General features: G+C 36.7%; 1 protein-coding gene across 1 annotated transcript in view; it reads left to right on the top strand.

The window, feature by feature from the left end:
- LOC144970637 (uncharacterized) overlaps positions 1-12,466 on the top strand; it is a 362,629-nt gene extending 350,163 nt beyond the window's left edge. Inside the window, 10 exon segments of the mRNA XM_078910466.1 lie at positions 577-741; positions 1,388-1,473; positions 2,495-2,595; positions 3,263-3,333; positions 3,835-3,942; positions 4,505-4,575; positions 5,014-5,134; positions 5,769-5,933; positions 6,209-6,293; positions 6,814-12,466. Of these exon segments, the coding sequence (XP_078766592.1) occupies positions 577-741; positions 1,388-1,473; positions 2,495-2,595; positions 3,263-3,333; positions 3,835-3,942; positions 4,505-4,575; positions 5,014-5,134; positions 5,769-5,933; positions 6,209-6,293; positions 6,814-11,456 (5,616 nt within the window). The 3' untranslated portion in view covers positions 11,457-12,466.
- The last annotated feature ends 8,149 nt before the right edge of the window (positions 12,467-20,615 follow it).

Here is a 20,615-nt window from a genome sequence, read left to right as displayed (position 1 = left end):
GTTGTTATTTACGTCCTCAGAGAAGACAAATTTATTCATCCCTATGTTTGGCTACTGAACACGATTTATGAATTATGGATTCAGTGGTCCAACACCTGTTCCATTTCAATCAATCGATTCATATCCCAAGAAAATGGCAAGTTCTAAAAACATATTTTTACTGCGCCAAAGCAACACTCGCTTGATAATATATTCAATAGATAATGTTTATCCATGCACAATATTGAATCCTGATTTTTGAAACACAAAGTGTTACTTCCTTATACAACTCGTCTCAAATACAATTAGGGGAGCTAACTCGTTAAATAGTTCGTTATAATAGTACCGTAGGCATTGCCTCCCATGCTGCAACGGGTGACTTGCCTCTTGTGAAATTAATACGTTTGCATGAAAACATGCTTCCGCCTGTTTGCTCATTCATTTATCCTGTCTATTGCCCATTGAGTAATCAGCTATACACCAATCTACCTACCCATTCATTTATCTATCAATCCATCCATTCTTCCCAACCCATCTATTGATAAAATCATCAAAGCCATTAACCCAATCCCTCCACTCCAACCCCTTTCTCCGTAGATCAACATCCTCGATGGCAAGCGCAGCTTGAACGTCAACATCTTTCTGAAGCAGTTCCGTTTGTCGCATCGGGAGATTGTCCAGCTGGTCAGGGACGGCCGAAGTGACGTGTTTGGAGCTGAACGTCTTAGGGGGCTGCTCAAACTATTGCCTTCTCAGGAAGAGGTGAGATCTAATGAATCGTCATCGTTGTCATCGTCACCATCATCATCGTCGTCGTTGTTGTCATCCTAGTCGTCATCATCATTATCATTATCATCATCATCATCATCCTCATCCTCATCCTCATTTTCATTTTCATCATCACCGTCGTCATTATCATCATCATCATCATCATCATCATCATCATCATCATAATCATCATCATCATCATCATCATCATCATCATCATCATCATCATCATCATCATCATCATCATCGTCACCATCATCATCGTCGTCGTTGTTGTCATCCTAGTCGTCATCATCATTATCATCGTCATCATCATCATCATCATCATCATCATCCTCATCCTCATCCTCATTTTCATTTTCATCATCACCGTCGTCATCATCATCATCATCATCATCATCATCATCATCATCATCATCATCATCATTACCATAATCATAACTATCATCACAAACCTTCATCAACATTATCACCACCACCACCACCATATCACCATCAACATCAGCAGCATGTATGATTGATTGAAATAAATCCCTTATGAATTGCCGATAATCAATGACTTATTTAATCACATGGTTTAACACAGCAGTACAATATTATACAAAATAATATGACACGATTTACTTGTTATTCTCATCAGATCGACGACATCAAAGGTTTCAACGGAGACCAGGAGAAACTTGGAGATGCTGAAAAGTTTTTCATCGAAATGATGAAACTTCCCAAGTGAGTTAGCAATAAAATTATGTATTGTTTGATGGATTCGTATATACAGAAATTGCATTAATTCATAGAGAGCGATGGGGTGGAGGGGGGGGGGTGCCTGAAGCCTGGGGTCGTGAAAATATTCGTACTAACGAAAGAGTGATAATGGAGAGGCTTGTTTTGGATGGGAAAAGACAGACAATGGGCGTTTCGGGTACAAACCCTTCGTCAGCACAACAATAGACAAATAAATGTTTATGTATCTATTGTTGTGCTGACGAATCCCAGGTTTGAGAGTTTTTTACAAGATTAGATGTGGGTCATTTTAATCGATTGATATTTAAAGGACGAGTTTTCTGCCCAATTTTTAAAAATGTGTTGCTTTGCTTTTTTCTGTCGGGTGGGGGGGGGGGGGGGGGGTGTTGTTGATTTTTTGTTTTGTTTGTTGTTGTTGTGTTGTTGTTTTTGTTGTTGCTGTTGTTGTTGATGTTGTCTTTAGAGTACAACAACATTGTCAATGGATGAAGTAATACTACAATTGTCTCTGGTTATCTGAGAGAAATACGGAAAGGCTAGGAAACCGTAACTGTTTTAATACAAAACATGCGCGTGTGAAAAGTGACGTCACGAATTGAGGCCGACCGAATGATATAATATTTATGATAGTGATAGTGGACAAGGTGAAGGCCATTTTAATCGATTGATATTTAAAGGGCCAATTATTTTTTTAATGTGTTGCTTGTTTTTTGTTTTGTTTGTAGAGTACGGTAATATTATTGATGGATGAATTAATACTCTAAGTGTCCCGGTTATCTAAGAGAAATAAGCAAAGGCTCGGAAGCCATAATTGCTCTTATACAATGTCTGTATGCGTTAAAAGTGACGTCACAAATGGAGGCCGATCCAATTATATATTATTTATGATAATTGATGAATCTGTGTAGTGAGAGGCAACACTACATAAATGGAATGAGGAGAGTTTTGTAGTTTGTAACTGTGCTTAAATGGACGTATTGACTATTTGGTTTGTCCCCTGTTTCAGCTATCGAATGCGTATCGAAGGCTTATTGATCATGGAGGAATTCAACGCCAATATGGAGTGGATTCGCCCATCCGTGGAAGCTGTTATACAGGCATCCAAGGGTAAGAAGACGCAATACACCTAGTTATAGAACACATGGTAATGGGAGCACGTCTGACCGGTAATCAGAAGGTCTGAGGTTTGATCCCCAGTCGAGGTCGACTGATTTTTTTGGGGGATGTTTTTTTTTCCCCTTATATTTTTCTTTCGTTCTTTGTTTGGCACCTTTCATACACACTTGTTCAGTTCTTTATCTTACTTCGGTGCCTGCTCCTTAATTTCTTAATTTTATATAGAATATATTGGTGATTTGAGAACTGATTTAGCACAGTTATTAGTAGTCACGTGATTGTGTTCATAAACTGCATTAGAAGGAAATTCGCTCGGGCGTTTTGTAATGTTATCTGTTTTCAAACCGGTTTATGTCTGCTATATTTTGACTATTGGTTGACAAATAGTGATTTAGTTGCGAGTACACAGTTAGTGATGGATTACTTTTTTAATTTGATAATATTATACATTGACATCTAGATATCAAACTTTTGGGGAGGAATAATTTCAAGCCACATTTTCAAGGTCGCCTATTTGACTTTTTAATCTTTTTTAAAAATATGTTCTCCTCTTCTTGTTTAAAAATTATGTGTTATCTTTATCATAGAAAGTTTTAATATCCATCCTATTTAATCACGTGTCGAATTTAACACGCCTTCAATTTAACTCTTCCAACAGACATTCAGGAAAACAAGTCTTTGAAAGAGCTCATCTTCCTCATCCTGATGTCAGGAAACTACCTCAACTCGGTGAGTACTTCACTTGAAATAGATTTATTTTTGGGGAGAATATAACAACGATGAGGAAGCAATGAAGAAGGAGAGAGAGAAAGAAAGAGATAGAGACAGAGACAGAGAGAGAGAGAGAGAGAGAGAGAGAGAGAGAGAGAGAATAAAGAGATAGAAAGAAAGAATGAAAGAGAAAGAAAGAGTGAAAGAGAAAGAAAGAATGAAAGAGAAAGAAAGAGTGAGAGAGAAAAAAAGAATGAAAGAGAAAGAAAGAGTGAGAGAGAAAGAAAGAAAGAGAGAGAGAGAGAGAGAGAGAGAGAGAGAGAGAGAGAGAGAGAGAGAGAGAGAGAGAGAGAGAGAGAGAAGGGGAGTCTTATGTATTAACAAGTGTGTTTCGGATCTCTCTATGAATATATGTATGCATATATGTTCTTCCTTTTTGTGTTTGTAAGTCGCAATGACAAGCATTTATATTTCAACAAGTTTTGAGTGTGTGTTTTTTTTTCTCAATTCCTTTCTCAGGGCAACTATGCCGGTAACGCTGCCGGATTCAAACTGTCATCCCTCCTCAAACTGACTGAGATCAGAGCCAACGTACCACGCATGAATTTACTACATTACGTAGCTCAGGTATGTCGTTTTTGAGGACATTATTCTCCTATTTACTCAATCTGTGAAAATCTTAAATCTCAAAAAAAAAAATAATAATAATAGTAAAAATAAAATCACATGAGATGTTTTTTTTTTGTTGTTTTTTTTTTGGTTTGTTTGTTTGCTTTTTTGCCTCTCAAAGTGGCATACATTTTAAAGAAAAGCGCCTGAGTGTAAAAAAAAACAACAACATATAGAATCATTTTTAAAAAGTTTAAATTGATATATCGAAAGTCTGATATTGTTATTTATTAAATGCAGTTTTTTTATTCCTGAAAGAAGTAAGATTTTCCAGAATATCATAAGGAATAAATCTTTCAGGCTAACGTAAATTATTTTGTCCACACAAGTAATTAGTACTGTCATCAAAAGACTGATCGGTACGGTCAGACACTCGCAGCATTTTTTTCTCTTTCCCTGTTTAAACTAAGATATTTTGATTCAATAATTGTTTTTTAGGTATAAGTATGTACTAATAGACTTCTTTAAAAGAAAATAGAAACACCAGATTTAAACCTCCCACTTTGCCTGGCCATTTCAGGAAGCGAAAGAGAAGAACCCCAAACTTCTGAAATTCCCCGAGGAGATGAAATTCCTGAAAGACGCCTCTCAGTAAGTGTTTTGAACTTCTCGAAAGTTTAGAGGGATTCAAATGTTTTCCCAGTTTTTGAAAGAATGCGTGTGTGTAAAAGATTATTGTGGATGTAGTCATTACTTGATAAATGATGTTTTACTTTTCAGTTTGTTTGGGTTTTTTTAACGTTAAATTCCTATTTTCTCTTCGATAACTTGAGAAAGTCTGATAGTTGTGAGACATTTATTTGTCAATTAGAAAACATTTCTGATACAGGACATAATCATTTTGACCCAGAGCCCTGACCTCACACCATCCCACACAACGCAAATGTTGCGTCTATCTTCAGTGTTGAACCTGCAGTTGTATGGATTGTTTTGGATGTATACCGACTTGCTCAGAATTAGGGAAGTGGAGGAGTTTTGTTGTTAATTTTTATCAACACTGAAGAAGACCATTAACATTTTTTTCTCCAGAGTGTCCGTTGAAACCCTTTCCCAGGACATCAGTAACATTGCCAACAAGGTCAAGGCCATCACAGAACAAATCGTTGTGGCAGGGATTGACTTCCAAAAGCAGATGGAATCTTTCCTTAAGGTGAGGCTTGTCGTATATTTATTATACAACACACTGTATTTTGTGTGATGCACCAATGGAACAGTGGATAATACAATACCCACTATCGCTATGCAAAGATGCCTGTGTCTGGTCAAGGAATTGGTAACCATCAACCATTCCCGTACTCCCTTTTCCTGGTTTTCTAATCCTTTAAATAAGCTGGTGATTGTTTATTTTAAAAAAAACTACCGTTCAAAGTTCGTGACTCTTGAAACTCAACAATACAATTCACATTGCAGGTAGATAGTCTATTCTATTAAATTATTTTTCCTGAAAGAAATGCGCATTCTTTGTTAAATTCTTCTGAGGAGAAAAAAAAAATCATGGAATTAAAGCACAACTTAGTGAGGGGTTGTTTTATTCCTATGCTACACTTTTTTTAAAAAACCTTAAAACTCTTGAATATTTCATTGCCACAAAAATAAAATTTTGAATAACGAAAAAAGTTATCCCCCAAAAAAGCAGTTCTCCCGTTTTCAGATTCAGTACGATTTGTGGATATTATTTTTAAAAAAGAATAATTATGCTTTGTTTGGCATTTAATATAACTTTTCCAAAACAATTTGATTGTGTCTTCCTCACAAGTTCTAACTGTCATGTAAATGTTCTCCAGGATGCTAACATTGAAGTGGTCGAGTTGGAGGAAGATCTCAAAGACATCCAGATGATGCGTTCGGAACTGGCCACGTTCTTTGCTGAAGACGAGAGGACTTTCAAACTAGAGGAATGCTTCAGAATTCTACAGACGTTCTGTGAGAGATTCCAGAAAGCCATCGGGGTGAGTTACATTCCAGGTTTTGTTTTCTTACAGCTGTTTATAGAAATGAGTTTGCACTTTTAAAGGATGATTTCCTTTCTCTATCGTTGGTTGTTTTTTTTTTTCATTTGGAGCTTATTTAATTATTGCAATCGTTGTATAGAATAGAAAATTGAACAGAGTAACAAAATGTTTCGCATCATCATATCATTTCAGATGTTCATAATTGTTCTTATTGTCATCATTATCTGTATCGAGATGGGAAAGTTCAGACATGATTTATTCTTCCCTAACAGGAAAATGTCCAGCGAGAAATTCAAGAGGAGAAATTAAGACAGAAGAGGAAGCAGAAGGAGGGAGAAAATATCAAGAGGAATTCGAGTAAGTAGTCTAGAAATCGACTTTCATTTAGACGGTAAATGCCATTTTTCTAATTTATGGGCGTCAGATTCCCGCTGTCACAACACAAGACCGGTAGTAAAAGGGAATTTGAGGGGGAAGGAGGGACAAACACAAATATTTATTTTTTTAATGAAAGTATGAAACATGCTGCCAGTTATTCATAGGTTCTTGTATTCTGTGTTTGTGTGTTGCTTTTATGGTGACATCTTTTATTTTCTTCTACTTTTATTTCTATTCTTTTACTTCCATCTTCTGTTTTTCCTCAAAACACAGATCAATCAAGATTAATGTCTAATATTGTGTTGAAAGTAAAGGATAAAAAGTAGTTACGTTCATACAGAGATTCAGGCAATCATTGTGAAATTGATTATTTTTAATAAATCTTTAGAATTCGGTGTATAAGTAACAGGATGATAACCTTGAATTGTTAAACAATCTGAATCAGTATTAGGATAAAAGAGAATTATTTGTCATGTATTTCTACAATTTCCATCCACAGAAGATTTGTCTGACTCCCAGGATGAGAGTATGGACCAGAGCAGTACCTCCCTGGAAGAGGAGGATGGATCCATCGTAGACATGCTTCTGGCAGACGTCAGGAGTGGATTCACCTCTAGAAAATTTAATGATGGAAACTTTTCCGTCCAAAAAGTTACCAAAGTCAATCTCCTCGATGCCTTGTCTTCGGGCACAGGTGCTGTATCAACACCTTCACCTACTGATTCTCCTTCACCTCAAGAAGGCAACCTTCCTCCTTCCTTCGTCAGAGGTGGCTATGGGAGAGTAAGTCAACGAAAGAAGCAGCAGCTCTCCTCAAATTCTGGTGAAAGTCCTTCCTCGTCACCTACTCCGGAGTCTGCACTTAACCAAAGAAGGAGTAGAAGAAGCTACGCTACAGAAGACAATGAATCACTTATAGATTTCCTCATGGAAAGTGAAAAGGGTACCCAACCAGAACCACCCCGGCCGGAAATGGCTTTCGAGCGTTATGGTAGTCTGAGACGTCGACACCAGGAGAGGAAAGATAAAAGGAGAAGTGGATTAGAGGTCATCATGCCAGGGAGGGAGCTTACCTCATCCCCAGTCATACCAGAAAATCCAAGTGAAACTTTGAATACGACAACCGAGTCTTCAGCGTCATCATCATCATCTCGGTCTGACAAATCTGATTCTGATTCCAAGAGTCGTGTTCTAAGGAGAACTCGAAGCTTGTTGGACAGGCCATCCGTTGATAAGGCCAATGCTGAGCATAGGCGTTTGGGTGAGAGTAAGAGTAATCCTAAAGATGAGTTGGATAGTTCTGATGCTCTTCTGGACAGAATAAAACAAAAGCTTCATAGAAAATCAGAAGACAGGCAGGCTAGGCTTGCTGCGGATGAACGGCTATCTGGACAAAGTGGTGATGGTGTGACTTCCCCTAGGGGAGAAGACAGTTCTAGAACATCTAGTAGGTGGCGAAGTGGAATTTCTGTACCGGAGAATTCATTGGAAACAATTTCAGAAAGGAAGTCTGCAGACCACAGTCGAGTCGTTTACAGAGATCCCCCTAACTCTTCCCGTGATACGCAAAAATTACAATATCGTAAAAGTCTAGATCCCTCTGAATTTTCTAGGCTCAATCAAAATTCAGATTTTTCTTCCAACAGGCCGCGTCGTTCACAGGATGATTCTGATATGCACTCACCTAGTGTAGCAGTCTCAGTTCGCAAACAGATCAGTAGTGGGATAGGTACAAACATTGACCAGGTGTTGAAGACCATAGAAGATTCAGGTAGGACAATAGATACAGTGGGTGTGTCAGGTCCAATCAAAAGAACTCCAGAAGTCTCTGATACATCAAAACCAGAATCAATGAAGCAACCAGCTCCCCAACCTCAGCAGCAGGTTGCAGTTGTAGCTCATGTAACAGCATCTTACAACAAACCTATTGCTCCAGCGGATGTGGCTGAGCAAGAGCTCAAAGCAAAAAGAGATAAGAGGAAGAAGAGATCTACTTTAACTCTTGAAGACGTCAGGGCAGCAATGAAAAGTGAGGTTGCTTCTTCTTCTTCTTCTTCTATTGAAAATGATCACAATTCAAAATCAAATGATATAGACAATGTTGTTGCTTCTATGAATGAAAGAAACTCCCAGGCTACTGTTTACTACCAACCAGAAACGGGAAAACCTGTTGCCAAAACGCCTCCTTCTCCTAGAAGACCGAGTTCTTATGCTGAAAAGAACACCAACAACAGCAAAGAAAATAATACGACAAATAACAAAGAGCTGAGCAAAGCTGCCAAACTTGCTGCCAAAAAGAAGTTCCGGGATGCCAGATTCGGAGATTCGTACAGTTCTGACAAAGATAGAGCCAAAAGTAACGTGGAGGCTGACGGGGTGAATCAAGCACTGAAGGAAATGGCCAATCAGACATCAATGAGTCGTTCCAAGTCCTTTGATGAAAAAGAGGCCAAAAATGGCGAGAATGAGTTTTCTAGTAATGTGATAAAGAGAAACGGTAACAGTGGAAGTGCCCCAGATACTTCAGGGGAGAGAAAGACTGTGATGAGAAGCAGTACCAATCGTTTGTCTTTAGACGGCAGACGAAATGGCCTGTACATACCGAGTGATGAAAGTGACACTGAACTCACTCCTGAAGATGCAGGAACTCAAAGACTTTCCCTGGGGTCCAAAACGGACAGGCCTCAAAGTGTGAGCCAGCTGTCTCTAAAATCAACTAACACTTCTACAGAAACCCTTGAGGCAGATATTGAGTCATCTCCTGAACAAAGGAGAAAGAACTCTCTTGGATCTGTTCTTCATACAACGCCCTCGTCTCAAAACTCACCCTCCTCGTTACTGTCTCAGGATAATCAATCCACACCCACCAACTTCATGGGAGTCCCCATGGCACCTCGTCCCCAAAGCACAACTGCCATCGATCTGGAGCAATCCAGCTTACGGCGATCTTATAGTTTGATGGAGAGAACCAAACTCCACAATGATGAAGATGACAATGACAACCCATTGGCCAAAATGGCAAAATGGCGCATGAATCGGAGTAGACATCGTAGGAGCTTCTATGACAACTTACCTGAGGTTGATTCCCCTTCAACTCCACCTACACCTTCAAACAGCACCAACAATAATAAAAATCTCCTTTCACCCAGCTCTTCTCTCAGCCCCGACTCCCTTCATCATCTTCAACCGTTCAGGACAGATGTGAACGAGTTGAAGAATGAGGTTGGGTCTCGAAGTAGTTATGCAAGCAGCTACGCCAGCAGTAACGAAAGAGATGAAGGCTTTGAAACTGGTTCTGGTACCGCCTCCCAGCGTACCTCTATGAGCAGCACTATCGACTCTGACATCTACGCAGCAGCAGTGGCAGCATCTATCGCCTCAGGAGGGACATCCTCAACGTCTTCCTCACAAACTCGAAGAGGAAATGATCCTCTCCGAACTAAATCACAAGTAGATAAAGTGAACTCCTCAGGAGACGAATCTGTGATAAAACAATTGCCCGAAGATGACCCGGTAATTTCCAGTCTCTCTGTCGAGGCAGATAGGAAAGAGAGGACAGAATCATGGACAGAACAGACTGTTAGGGCAAATAGTAGAAATGGAATTTCTAAAGAACAATCATGTGATAGTAACAGTGATTTCTCTGCTTTATCCCCGGATAGTGGTCATGGAACTTCGAAGGAAGACATCTGGCCAGAGGGAGTTAGTAAACAGCCAGAAACAAAAGAACCCAAAAAGAAGGAGTCTACCTCTTCAACCAATGGTGCTAAAACTACAATCACAAAAACCAAATCTGCTCCAAATTATATGAAATCAACGAGCAGTTTTTCATCCTCCGCTCAAAAACCTTCAAGAACCACCACAAAGACACCCACCCCATCAGCTCATGCTCCACCTACCTCTTCTGTCTCACCCATGAGAAGGGACACTCCTCAAAGAATCTCATTCAAGGAAAAAGAAGTCACTCCAACTTTAAGAAGGGACATGTCGTCTCGTGCCTCAATGAGGGCTGAGCCTGCATCATCCGGTTTCCAGCGCGGAACTGTTGCTAGAAAATCAGTGAGGGGTCCACGTACATCCCTTGGGTTAACAACAACTTCATCAGCAACACAGAAACCATCTATCACAACCACCACTGTGTCTTCATCACCAACTGTCCGTCCCAGGACGGATTCAGTCACTAGCATATCATCTACAGCAAGCAGTGCTTCCAACATAAGCACAAACACGAACACACCATCATCTGCTCGTCGTTTGTCAACCCCCAAACCTACACGCCCCACCACCCCATTGTCACACACCACATCAGCAACTTCCTCTGTCACAATGCGCTCCAAAACACCAGTCAACAAAGCTTCAGCGCCCACATCTTCCATCAGAAACTCTGGTAACTTGTCACGAACTCAATCCATGCGTGTGACTTCTTCTTCAGCTAGATCACACTCTCTAGAACCAACAAGAAGATCAGCCGGCCCATCAACATTATCAGATTCAACCCCAACCACACCAGCAGCAAGAAGAAGCGTGACACCTCTGTCTCATGAAATGAAACGCAGCACCACGCCTCTGTCACACGAGCAAAGTCGCAGCACAACACCTCTCCCTGAAAGACCAAAATCCACCACCCCAATGTCTGAAGGCAGCAGAACTCCTAGAGCAAGAAGTTCGTTCATGGCACCAACTGCTGCTTCTAAGGCTAAGAAAGAAACCAGCGGCTCAGCAACAGATCTTAGAAGTTCCAAAACCTCACCTACCACAAAATCATCTGGGCCCCTTCTCCGTACAGCTAGTCTTCGCCTGCCCAAGAAGACAGACGTTACTTCTCCAAGGTCCTCCCTGGGAGATATACCTGCTGGAAGAAAATCTCCAGCAACCGTTGAATCCCCACTGCAGCACAAGGGAGAGCATTACCAGTCATTGTCAACCGTAGCTGAACAGGATGAAGAAGCAGCTGCATCATCATCATCATCATCATCATCATCCCCTTCCAAAACAAACGAAACCGAGAAGAAATCTTTGCTGAAACGAATTGGAATTGGAGGTAGATCAAAAATTCTTACAACGGCAACAGCAAGTTCTGCTAGCAAAGCTAAGCCAAAGACAACATCCACAGCAACATCTGCCGCTACAAAGAAGAGATAGACTTTTATTGTTGCTCCTCTTTACACAATAACCTATGGAGAAGGGTCAAAATAATGAGAATATTTTCTTTTAAAAACTCTTTTGATTCTTTTGACTGGTTCACTTAATGTCTTTGTTCGTCCCTATTGACGTCCATGAAGGCAAATGACCAGGTTGTGTAACTTATATGAAATGAGTCCAAAAGTGCCTTCTGGTCAGCTGAAATTTCATCTTGGATTTTATAGAAGGGATGACATTGAATGCAAATGCATCCCTGTGTCAATTCTCAGCCGTATTTACTCCGGCATTGGGTCAGTAATTTGCAAGAAACAGGATATGTATGCAAAGCGAATGTCTTAATCGTCTTAGGTGAAAGGAATTCACGATGCAAAATCTCCTGGACCACGATGTCTTTTGTGAGAAAAGGCATACTGCTCTCCAGCCTGGAATAATAACAAACAAAATGTGGAAATCTACGCATATACAAGTAACACATATGGCTAGTGTGTAATCCTTGCTCACTTTCGAAGTCTAAGAATTTGAATGGATTATTCGTTTCGAATTTCATCCCTTCTTCGATATCAATCCAAGCCTTTGCAAAATGGAATAAAATTGTCTTATGGTGTTTTTCTGATGAATGGAATATTATAAATAATATTCCTGTTTTGTTTTGTTTTTCTAAGAGTAAGGATTACCATCTAGTTTTCACAGAGAATAACTCATTTTCCGATTTAAAATTCATGAACTCTGACCTCAAAATATTTCCAAAGGATGAAACAACCAACCGATCTTCCTCTTCGTCGGTTGAATTTCAATTCCAGTACTTTGTGGAAACATTACTCATACCAGCTTGTCAAATTGGAAATCGGAATGGCAAATAAGATATAAATTATCAATGGTCACGCTACTTAAAAAAGGGAACATTTCGTCCCAAAATACTGCCCCATCGTCTGATTTAAATGAAAAAAACTGTTCATAATGATAGTAATAATAATAAAGCTGGTGATGACATTAATGATAATGAACAAAAATGACGACCGGATATTTCTGTCCCCTTTGGCAGCTCCAATCTGTGATTGTAGATTGAATATTTGAAGCAGCTCTACTAGTTTGCTGTTTTATTTGTTTTTGTATTTGTATATCATTTTTTATATATTGTAGTTCGCTTGAATCTATGTTTTATTTTTTATAATATTTTTAATACGATGTACTGTATGATTCTGTTATTGATTTTATTATAATCTCATCTGAATTAATCACTGTACAATATCAAGTCCAGATGGCAGTGTAGAATTAGCAATAATTATTTGTTTTGTTTGTACATCGACAAATAAATATATATATATATATATATATATATATATATATATATATATATATATATATATATATATATATATATATATATATAACTTACGAATTGCAAAAATTATTTTAAGTTTTGATTAGGAAGTTTGTTACTATATTTAAAGTAACTCGATTTTCGAAAATTGTAAGTTACTTACATTGTAGAAAATGACATGACATTTACTGTGTCTATTTATTTCATTATTTATAATTTTGTTTTTGAAAGGTTTAACAGTTGTAAAATCTTACCGTTTCTTACTTACATTGGATCTGTACAGTAATATGAAGTTAGTCAAACTGTAAATATACCATTTTCACGAAACAAAAACTTTTAAAAAGCTTTAATCTCATGTTTGTACGGATAAATAACAATGGCAACATTACGACAACAAGCGCATCATCTCAACATTGTATAAATAGCAGTAAAAAAACGGCTTTGTATTCAAATTTTATGACAAGAATTGTTTCTTTACAAGTCGAATCATTATTATATTATTTACAAGACATACTTCATGTTGATATAAACATTTACGTAGACGGTAAGGTAGCTGGATCTACACAAACTAACTTACATACGATTTAACAATAGCAGATGAGAATATTTCTATCCCTGGCCATTGTGATGCAGCCATCAATTGATACAACCCCTTCAATCGTTAAAAACTTGTGCTAGCGATGATATGACCTTAGTGTGTCACAAGCGCCGTAAAACCCTTAAAAACAAAGTCTTATACCGATAATATATTAAGTTGAGTTGTTTTTATTAATTTAGAATTTTAGTCGTAGTCTGTTCCCTTTTTAATCGAGATAGGGGTTATAGGAGAAGTTGTGAAATTGTCATGTATCGGGGATGATAATAGAATGAGATTACATCGAGTTCAATCTACTCTTTTCTAGCTTCGATGTAAATGTGTGAAATAGAAAATTGATTTAATTTAATTTTTTTCCTGTTGGACTTTGTTGAGTGTTTTATTTACATAAAATATATTTAGATAAGGAGGCCTTAATAATGGCAGATCTGATGGATAAGATCTGATGTATTGTTTTATGGTGGTAAGTTTGTGCATTATCATCATCATCATCATCATCATCATCATCATCATCATCTTCATCATCATCATCATTGATTTTTAAAAGAATTTTTAAAATGTAAAGATTTTGAAAGGGGGAAATAATGGAGACATTATTATTACTGCCTTATGAAAATGACACGGTGGTTGATTTTATTTATACTTTAGTACACTTTGACAAAAAGTAATTTTACACATACAGCCTTTGGTGTATACATTTATACATACATACATAATACATACATATATATTTACATACAAATTTTATTACTGATCAATGCAATAAAGTCCTATGTGTCTTTTTATCTGATTTATATGGCGATGCATTCTGATCATCATCGCCAATGTCCTTTTATTTTTATCTTTATAATATACATGTCACTAGCAAAACGACAACAACAAAAATATTCATATGATTTTGTTACAACTTAATGATGCGTTTGTATAAAACTTTTGTTTTATGTTGTTTTAAGTAGATCTGCAAACTGGTAACAAACAAATACAAGAATTGTTACTGTAATTAGCGTAACACTGGACAAACGTAAGTTTGTGTCGTGCGTGTGCGTGTGTGTTTGTTTATATTCCTAAAAGGGCCGTTGATGCGAATTATTGTGTATGCTGGGAGTTTGTAAAGAATTTATCTGGCATGTTATCTATTTTATAATCTTATATTATAAAACGTCAAATTAGTAGTGTACAGAATGACAGTAAAATGTTTTAAAAAGTAACACTTAAAAACAAACTCATATGCAATGATATTATTGATATGATGGCTATATATATGTATTTGAGTATACATTATGTGTAGTCTTTAGATCAGCGTGATATCAAACGAAAAGTTCAACGCTGAAGAGTGAGAGAGAGAGAGAGAGAGAGAGAGAGAGAGAGAGAGAGAGAGAGAGTGTAAGAAAGACATACAAACACACAAGCAGGGAGAGAGAGAGAGAGAGAGAGAGAGAGAGAGAGAGAGAGAGAGAGAGAGAGAGAGAGATAGAAAGATATAGAGAAGAGAGAGGGAGAGGGAGAAAGAGAGAGGGGGAACAAGGGTGAAAGAGAGTGTGTGTGTGTGTGTGTGTGTGTGTGTGTGTGTGTGTCTTGTGTGTGTTGTGTGTATGCAAGAGAGAAAAGATGTTCGTTACAATTTCATTTTTGTAAATATGATAATGTCATGCATAACACATTTTTACTTTTCATGGAAAAGTTCTGAGGTGTGTCCAAATTGTTTCTAAGGATACAGTTCACATACAGTTAAAATTTAAAAAAGCTGTAAATAGTATTACCTCCCTTGAAACAGGTCACATGACTTCTGCACAATCCCGCATTATATAATATACGTATCTAATTTGGTTGTGCTGGTGTCATTTGATCCCTCTGTACATTTATGTTATATACTATGAATAAAGTTCCTTACAAGTTGTTATATTGTTTGTACATAAAAGTGACCTTTGAAATGTTTTGTTGTTTAATTGTTAACATTTTGTTATTTGATTTTGTCTTCATTTTAATTAATTAAAATGAATTTCATTTTTTTTTAATGCCCATGTTAATATTGTAATTTTTTTCTTCTTAATATGAATCTACAAAATTCAGACTTGAAGTAAAGTGTTATCATGGAGATGGTTTCGAGTTGTCAGAAATTCGAAGTAGAACAGAGTGATATTGGATAATCGCTGATTTTTGTGTTAAAACATGTTTTCCTTTGGTACAAGGTTTGCTTGTTTTCCATAGGTGTACTTTGGCCTTGAAATGGCCTAAATGTGTCGCAAGCGCCCTAAAACTCTTAAAGACATAACCCGACTGTTTTAAAGAACTCGTAAACCTTGAAAATTATATCAGGACGCTATGAATGTTTAAATCGTCGATTCTGGGTGGGGATCCTGACCTCCCATAGCGGGCAGGGAGGTACATACTGTGTCTTCTATCCCCTTATATGTTTTCCAACATGCTTTCTGTCTTTGTCTCGGAATGAGATTACTTGGTTTTGTCCTGGCACTGGCCGGAATCCTAGCTGGGAGGGAAACAGTCAAATGCATAGTTATTGTTTTGGGAGATGATATTTTTTTCCTTGTAAATCATCTCTCTGTTATGTATTATAATATTTGTTATTTTTAATGTATAATGTAAGCATTTGAGTGTGTTCCTCTTTGTTGGATTTTGTGCTTGTGTCTGGATGAGACTTGTAGGTGATTTCAAAATAAGTACATTGGTGGTATGCTCTTGGAATCTACATCTGATCCCTATTTGTTCTCAGTTCCCCTTCGTCTTACTTTTTCTTGGGTGCTTTAATTGTAATTCTAGAACTTTTTACTATCCCATTTTCTTCCTTTTTACTGGCGCTGATATAACCTAAATGTGTTGCGAGCGCCGTAAAACCCTTAAAAACAAAAACAAACAAAACAAATCGTCGATTATTATTATTATTATTATTATTATTATTATTATTATTATTATTATTATTATTATTATTATTATTATTATTATTATTATTATTATTATTAATTGATTGATAATAGTATTTTCCCCTTAGCATTAGTCTAGTTGTGTATATTTATTATTATTATTATTATTATTATTATTATTATTATTATTATTATTATTATTATTATTATTATTATTATTATTATTATTATTATCACCATCATCGCAACAACATTCTTCATCACCATTATTGAATTATATTAATGTTGTCAATATTGATACAAGATACAACATGGAGATACACCCACTTCATCATAACCAAATCGGTATAACTAACCTAGCCTCCAGTTTCAGGAGAGCTCAACTAGCTGGGGAGGTTTTTTCCTCTCTCTCTCTCATCGACAATTCCGTAGTCTATAAGTAGTTGTTTTCTTGGGTTTATATGTGACCCATCGTCTCAATATGGTATTGTGTCGAACTGAACTTGAAACCCCCCCCCCCCCCCCCCCCAAATAATTTAAAAAATAATAATGATGATAATAACTCAAGTCTAAATCATGAAATACGAATCAATTTAATCAACTTTGTTGAGAAAAATGAATGGTTTTTTTTCCTTACTTTACAAAAGTAGAAGAAAAAAAAAAAGAAATATTGGATATCTTATATAATGATCGTTTTGGTGTTTATTTTGTACATCGTTTTGGTAACCCTGATATGATACCGTTTGTGACTCTACGTCACATATTGGTTGTAATGTTTCTCACGATCCTTCCACAGTCTCCGTGTATTGTAAAATAAAATACTCTCGTTTCAACGACTTATTCTGTGTCAACAAGATAGGAATAATATGTAGAAGGAGACTTCCATCGTTTAATTTTCTCTATATTTTCTGGCTTATGCCTGCATAACGATAACAGTGTTGAATAATTGTGACGTCATCTGTCCTTGTGTTTCTATTGACAACCTCTTGTCTCCATTGACGATAAACTAATTCAAATTCAACGACGCCTGTGTAAACAGAGATATATGAGTAGCCTTATGGTTATACTTCGATGGAGACTGACTTAAGCAAGTCGATCATATTTTTCCTTCTTTCTCTATAATGATAATTTAAAACGGTTATAAACGCACTTGAAATCGCATTATTAGCTAACTATAGTATTGGGAAATCCCTTATGACGTGTACACAACATTTTAAAAAATCCACCTTGCTGGTTTTTAAAATAGTGTGTACACGCACAAAGTTATTATTATTACTTTGTGGTACACGTCACAAGGAAGTCACCCTTGTTATTTTTAGCACATCATGTGATATTTTTACGTTATACGGTTTACTGCGTGTGTTCCGAAATACACTCACAAATTATTGTAGACTATGAGTGTTGAGTCATCCGTGTACTACATTCATATAATATATGGCACCGAATTGACCCTTAACCTCTCTCGTAGTTGAAACTATTGTTATATTTTCTTCTGTATTCACGTTACATATTATATATTGATCGAACGACAATGGGTGGCAGTTGTTCAAAGTGCCCCTCTTGATTCAGAGACTGCCCAAACTTAGTTAAAATTTTACTTTTATATTTTATGTTTTTTAGAATATTTTTTTACGTGTCGATTTAAGATTTTGCCTCTATTTAAAGTAACATACATGTGACATTTCAATGTCTTGGCATAACATTTATATTACTCAATTTGAAACTCCAACAATTAAGTTTCTCAACAGATAAAAATATTGTTTGTATCAACAAAGCGATCAGACATTGTTTTAAACTTAATGTTTTACGTCAAATATGGTTGAAAATGTTTTAATTCTACACCGAGTAACAAAAAAATACTTAATATTAATAAAAATACGATAAAACTGAAATTCTATCAAAATGTAAATATTTTTTTTTAAAGTTCAAGGTTGTTTCATGTTATATTATTGCCTTCATCAGAATGAGTCTTCCCAAAAAATGACATTTTATTTTTCGCCAATGCAATGAAAAAATAAGTATATTTAAAAATTTGGAAACATTATAATTCAAGTGCCTTTAAAATAGTAACTTATTTACATAGAGTAGTTGTTGACACTAAAACAATTCATGTTGTGATGCTTAACCCTCTCTTTACCAGCCATTTTCAGAACATTTCCCGAAACTTCACATCCACCCTCCACGAAAATAGATTTGTCTTACTCAAACAAGAGAAAACACAAGTGCATTCTTTACCTACATGATAATATTGTTCACCAAAATGAGGTCTACAACAACACAGTGTCAAGTTTTTATAGATTCACAACGAATTAAAAAAAAATTAAATTTGTGATTTACAAAAGACATGATAATGAAACAAAATGTTGGTTGTATCGTAAGAAATGTGACGATTTTCCTATGGTTGGTAATGAGAGGGTTAAGCAAGGCTACATTCATAACAATATGCAATGTCTTCGTATACCATCAGCATTCTGTTATAATACTTTGGAGAGAAAAAAACAAATGCATTAAAAAAAAAGTTTTGGCCAGAGATCTCGTCCTTCAAGTACCGATCGATTAAAATGACCATCAACTTGTCAAAAACAGTCAAATCTGGGACTTGGCGAAGTTCTAAGTTTGAGAGTTTTTGCCCAGATGAGGGTCATTTAAATTGATCGATATTTGAAGGACGAGTTTTCTGGCCAAATTTTTGAAATACTTGTTTTTTTCCAGAGTGCGACAGTTAACTGTTTAATACCGCCCACGTTACGTTGTGTTGTTTGGAGTTAGTCGGTTTAACACGGTTATCATTCTTTTCTATTTATCTCCTTCCTTATTTAGGATATTCCCCCAACTAGACAGCTTTAACTTTTATCAAACATTCTATAAATGTGTATGGCAATCGTCACCACCATCCCATTCAGTTCCTACACGTCCATGGCATTGTTCTTGTATTGTCTTATCATCTCTGGTAACTTGTATGTTCATCTCGAGACAATATATACTTAAAAATAACATATTACATCATCATCATCATTTCCTCCACCACCACCATCATCATCATCATCATTATCACCACCATCATCAGCATCATTACCACCACTACCACCACCACCACCATCACCGGCACCACCATCACCGGCATCATCCTAACTAAAGCTGCCTTCTTAGATATCTTTTTAAAGCACTTGACTACCCAAACATTAGATAGCAAACAAAAAACCCATTCTCGCCTTTGAATTATACGTATAGTGTGTGGATGATGGGTGGGTGTGGTGTGTGGTTGTGTAAGCGTGGATTTGAGCATGTGTGTGTGTGTGAGAGAGAGAGAGAGAGAGAGAGAGAGAGAGAGAGAGAGAGAGAGAGAGAGAGAGAGTGGTGAGTGATTTCCCTATTTGCCGTGTTGTTGTTTACTGTCATACAAAAACATTGTTATATATTATATATATAATATTATTATTACTATAAATATTACTATCAATAAAATTATCTTTTATACACGAATAATTGATGGCATTCTAGTGTTACTATTGTTGTTTCATGTAATCCTTTCATGAAGCATTGCTCCCTTGGTTCCTGCAACTGATTTTTAAAAATTGACTTAGTGGTTTATCCCACTGTGTGAAGATTTCTGCGACAACATTGAATATACGACGTAATCCTTTTCAATGTGCTGATAAAACCGTGAGCATTAACTTCACGCATGGCGGTTTATGTTCAAGGGACATAACCAAAACAATTCGGTAGGAGTGTTAGGCTTGTCGTGGGTAAATTTCCTTCATTCTCACTATTTCAAGTCAAATTTTGTTGATTGAGTTATTTCATGTGTCAAGCTTTGTCCCGAATGCTTAGAAGTTAGATGGTGATAGGAAGTATTCATTATCCCTCCCAACTCAGCTATGAATATGTATCTGGTGATTGTTCAAGGAACAAAAGAAATATTGCACTGTATTGTGTAACTCGGAATGCGCTACTGAAATGTTCTATAGGAATTATGCTATTCACTTCATAAATTTAAAAGAGTAAGATATCAACGGAACCATTGAAGCAAAAAATACATTACTTAGCGCATTGCTCACTTATCCCAAAAATATACGAATGTCTGCCCCTTGGTTAAAAAGCAATTAGGTTTTGTGAGTGATAAAACTCTTCGGAAACAATCTTTCCAAAGCGGCGATAAAAAGGGCAAGGGGCTACCTGGGGGTAGTTTTATTATCAAAACAATTCAGTTGGTTGCAATAATTAGTACTGCTTCCAGCAGCCATATACCTGTGTCAAGCAATGTCCGGGGATAGAGAGTGGATGGTGAATATCTAGAGCAGTTATTCAAGGGGATTAACCAAAGACAGTTTTTCTAATTATAACTGAATTGTTTTGGTTATGTC

This window comes from Berghia stephanieae, chromosome 4 (genome assembly GCF_034508935.2).
Source record: "Berghia stephanieae isolate SIO BIC M18660-M18661 chromosome 4, UCSD_Bste_1.3, whole genome shotgun sequence".
Lineage (NCBI taxonomy): Eukaryota > Metazoa > Mollusca > Gastropoda > Nudibranchia > Aeolidiidae > Berghia > Berghia stephanieae.
This window is presented reverse-complemented; position numbering and strand designations above follow the sequence as displayed.